The sequence below is a fragment of the Montipora capricornis genome, chromosome 6 (assembly GCF_036669925.1).
Source record: "Montipora capricornis isolate CH-2021 chromosome 6, ASM3666992v2, whole genome shotgun sequence".
NCBI lineage: Eukaryota > Metazoa > Cnidaria > Anthozoa > Scleractinia > Acroporidae > Montipora > Montipora capricornis.
In genome coordinates, this window is record NC_090888.1 from 16,991,490 (window position 1) to 16,993,989 (window position 2,500).

General features: G+C 39.0%; 1 protein-coding gene across 4 annotated transcripts in view; it reads right to left on the reverse strand.

Annotated features, from left to right (window-relative positions):
* Window positions 1-2,500, reverse strand: part of LOC138051625 (uncharacterized) — a 35,553-nt gene that overhangs the window by 24,136 nt on the left and 8,917 nt on the right. For 2 of the 4 annotated variants that reach the window (XM_068897862.1, XM_068897861.1), the window contains 2 exons: window positions 1,612-2,000; window positions 1-66 (listed from right to left, as the gene is read on the reverse strand). The exon at window positions 1-66 is cut by the window's left edge and continues 722 nt beyond it. In XM_068897862.1, coding sequence (XP_068753963.1) covers window positions 1-66; window positions 1,612-2,000 — 455 coding nt within the window. Of the gene's footprint in view, window positions 67-1,611; window positions 2,019-2,500 lie in introns of all 4 variants that reach the window. The other 2 variants (XM_068897859.1, XM_068897860.1) reach the window with 1 other exon arrangement.

Genomic DNA, 2,500 nt, shown 5'->3' on the forward strand with positions numbered 1-2,500 from the left:
TTCAGGCTCATTTGACGGCGACTCCAGGTTTTCTTGGTCCCCAACCTCCTCTTTAAGGCTGCTCTTCTGGAAAGAAAAGTGGTGATTTAGATTTTTCATTGTGAAAGACGCTGGTGGTCAGATAAATCAACTGAGACTATCCTCATCTTAAAAACTAGTTACTCTTGCAGTAAGAAAAGTCATTAAGATCCTTCACTTTTAAGGCAGTATTTCAAGAATGCAGCTATTGAGTCCTACAGTATCCATACTAACGTTCTGTTCCCTCTTCCTTGGTATATGTAATGTACCACGCCTCAAGAACATGCGAAGTAAGGAAACAAAGGTCGTGTTCTATTGGGATCAACCGTTTTTAGATGGTTGGGTTTTTTAGTGTTCTATTCGGGAAAAAAAATCGGTTTCGGTTAGTTTGGTTGGTCAACTCTTTCAACCGGCATCAAGGTAGGTTGAAAAGGTTGAAAAAGCATTGACAGCGACCGCTGTCGTTTACGCGGGCCATTTAAAGTCGGCCGCGGGCTCCTGCCGTGTTGCTTTCCCTTTCCCGAAGGACCTCCTCGGAACTAGCTTGATATTATTGATAATATATTGATAACGAACCTGGACATCGCATAATGAGTTTGAAACTTGTATGGAACCTTCAAAAAGCAACCTGTACCCTTAACGTAAAGTGAGTTGGAAAACTTATCCCCTCTGTTAGAAAGCGAACATCTGCAAAATTGACTGCACAAGGTGATTAATAAATGGAGATAAAAATCGGTACAAAAGTACGTTAAGAAACCAAGTTCCTCTGATTCTAGAGGCTACTGAAACCGTATACGAGCCGCTCTTATTATTTTATCCCGGTCGGAGACTGGTACTAGCAATGTGGTTGTGTGGGGGCCTAGGCCGAGCAATTGTAGTATTGCGTTTACTCGCGATAGGTAAGTTGCTTGCCACGCATGCTGTTGGAGAATAAAGAAGTGCGTTTTGAAGAGGTGAAAAGCAAGGATAAAGTACCCATGTTTGCCTTGCTATGGAAAACACGGACTGTGCTTCGCTCCATTTCAAATAACCTTAAAGTACACCATCACCAGACTATTAAAAGACAAAGCCGAAAACAACAGTGGCTTTAGAGTTCTTTCTCGTTTTTTTTTTTTTTTGCTATTTAAAAATTTTGACTTTCCATGCATGTAAAGTAACATTTAAAATCCTGTTTTAACGCCATATATTAAATAACTTGGCGACCAAAATTTAGGATCTGGCGACCAAACTTTTCCCATTAGTCGCCAGCCGGCACCTGAGCAAAAACGTTAATTTCAAGCCCTGACAAAGCATCAATTTCAAGCTTTACGACATACTTCTCAAAGTTCTTACTCACTACAATTACCACTGGTACAATGACGACTTCCTTAACTCCCCAAATTTTTATGATTTCATCCTTGAGAAGATGATATTGCTCAATTTTTTCAATCTACTTTTCTTCCATGCAAGCATTATTATTATTATTATTATTATTATTATTATTATTATTATTATTATTATTATCATTTCTTTTTAAAACCATCACCAGTACACAATCTGGTGTGCAATAAACTTAGGCAAGGCCTCACTTGATTAGGTAATGTATATCGATACCTGGATCTGGACCAATTGTAACTCTGCAGCAGTCTCATTTTTCTTGTCTTCTTCAGTTTGGGCCAAATCTTTAGCAATTAATCTTGCTATTTCTTCCCCAAACTCGCATTCCTCAAGTTTCTTTCGCTCGCTCGAAGTCCAGTTTATGACTTGATCCACTTCAATTTCACATGTCGATTGATCAACTTCAACTCCAACAGTACTCTCTTGCCAAGGGTCAAAAGGCAAACCGAGTAGAGATTTCTTCAGGCTTGTTTTGCCTGCACGGTCCTGTCCAAGAAGCATGATGCGCCCACGATAAACTTTGACCTTCCCAGTTTGCATGGCCTTCTGAAAAGCATACACAGCCTTTGAGCCCCTGGCTAGAATTTCAAGTGGAACAGATGAATCTGTAAAAGGACAAAAAACTGAAGAAATGTGTATTCATCGATGATAACTTGGACATACTAGAAAAAAAATCCAAACACTTTGCTGTAGAGTATGCTAACTGCCATACTCTACTAATGAACTTAGTGAACTTGTGGAAGCTACACATGTAAGCCATGAAACTAGGTCTAGCTGACCTGAGCTAACATTGGGCCTGCATTCCGCAAGAACTTGGGCGTCAAAGGGGGGAGTTTCGAACCCTGGATTAAAAAAAACTTGACATCCAAAGTCACGTCAATTTTTTAATTCACACAAACATTTTTCTGAAAAAGGTTTAAGGTGACTTATAAATCAGCTCATACCTTGTAACAGAAAAAGTAATAATATTAATAAATATATGTAAGATTTAAAATTTTCATTATATGCTAATTGTTCGGAGCTTGGGATGCGACAATAGTTTATGGGACTGAGTACTGTACATGGCCCTGTAAACAAAATATGAGCAAAAGAATCAGCGACAAAA